We start from the raw sequence: 1661 nt of genomic DNA on the forward strand, positions 1-1661 counted from the left end.
CGGCCTGCACACTGAAGAGATACAGGTTCCATTCCTGGTCAAGGGCACGTAAGTACCTGGGTTGCACGCTTGATCCCCAGCCTGAATCAGGAGTGCATGTGGGAGGTAACCAATCCATGTTTCTCTCTCTCTCTCACCCCACTTTCCTACCTTCCACTATCTCTAAAAATCAATGGGAAAGATAGCCTCGGGTGAGGATTAACAACAAACAAACAAACAAAACAACTGACTGGATTTTGATGTAAATTATTACGAATAACCTTATAGAGCTTTCTAGGCTACAGTAAGAACAAGAGTTATAAAATATTATCATGAAAACCATGAAAGGTCATTATATTTTGTCGGAAAATTTTTCTCATGAAGAATCATTTTAAACCACTTATCTACGTCTTTGGACTTAGATTTGTGACAATTACAAATCACTTATTTTTTGGTGAGAAAAAGGAGCGGAAAGGAAATGTGAGAGCTATTTTTAACAAGAAGTCTCTGGGGGTGCTAATTTAAATGCATAAATCTTGAAATTAAATTTTGTAGATGTTTTCTCCATTTTATATATTTTATCAATATATAATATAAAATCTGACTAAAAATATGCTCTAGCATAGATAAAAGGAAACACAATCCAGCAAATAATCTGATGTGCTCCTTTCTAAGGTCCTTTATTTTTATTTATTAATTTAATTTTTTTAAGGTCCTTTATTTTTGAAATAAATGTAGACAAATACTCATTTTTGAAGGAAATACACCCTCTGAGTAATATTTAGGGAAAAGCATAAAGCTCTGTCCCCCTTGTCCGCCCTTCAGAAATACACTACACGCTCTAGAAACTAGTTTTCAAGGAGAAGAGGGGAGAGGTTATGAAATAAGATTCGCTGGAGAGAAGCCATGTAAGACTACTTTCCCAAGAACCGCTTGCACATGTTTCTGAATGTTTCATTATGGCGTCTTGCCTTGTCCTCTGCCCCAGCAGTGGAAACCGGTTCAGGTAGATTCATTTAGAAAAGAAAGGGTAACCCACGTCTTTATGTTCTTTATGCCTAAGGCTTGTCCAGCTTGGAAGCCTGTCTTTCCTTACCTCTGTTTTTCAGTGGAGGCAACGTGGGGTGCAGATCTTTATTACATTCATTGCGTTCTGTGCAGCATTCAATTGATCTCCTTTGGTGAGGAATGGGAGTGTCCTAAAATTAAACCCGAAAAGCTATTAGTGGGTGTCCCCTAAATGTCATAGGCACATAACCTCAAACTTAAGAAATTAAGACTATTTAGGTAACGTACTTAAAACTGTTGCACAAACATGTTGAAAATATTGTTTACTTTTCGGTCATTTCTTTTAAATTATCATGTATTACCTTACTGCAATGTCTGCACTTCAACAAAATTACTACTACATTTGTAATAACCGGTGTGCACAGTGTAAGCGCACGAGGAAAGCTAGGCATAATGCAGTTAACTAAACTGGAATTTGAGCAAGAAGGTCTAATGAGACACTAAGCTAGAAATTAACAGCAAAAATAAACATCATATTTCATTTCAAAGTGAAGGGAGAATTGGCCCAATGAAAATGCTCAAATTATTTTCCAAATCACTAAAAATAGGCTAGCGAAACAAACAAACAAACAGAAAACCCCACACAATTGCTTTCTCTTATTGAAACTTGACTG

General features: G+C 36.5%; 1 protein-coding gene across 1 annotated transcript in view; it reads right to left on the reverse strand.

The window, feature by feature from the left end:
- BMPR1B (bone morphogenetic protein receptor type 1B) overlaps positions 1-1661 on the reverse strand; it is a 58614-nt gene that overhangs the window by 46290 nt on the left and 10663 nt on the right. Inside the window, exon 3 of the mRNA XM_006753897.2 lies at positions 1076-1178. Coding sequence (XP_006753960.1) covers positions 1076-1178 — 103 coding nt within the window. The remainder of the gene's footprint in view (positions 1-1075; positions 1179-1661) is intronic.

The sequence above is a fragment of the Myotis davidii genome, unplaced genomic scaffold (assembly GCF_000327345.1).
Source record: "Myotis davidii unplaced genomic scaffold, ASM32734v1 scaffold252, whole genome shotgun sequence".
NCBI lineage: Eukaryota > Metazoa > Chordata > Mammalia > Chiroptera > Vespertilionidae > Myotis > Myotis davidii.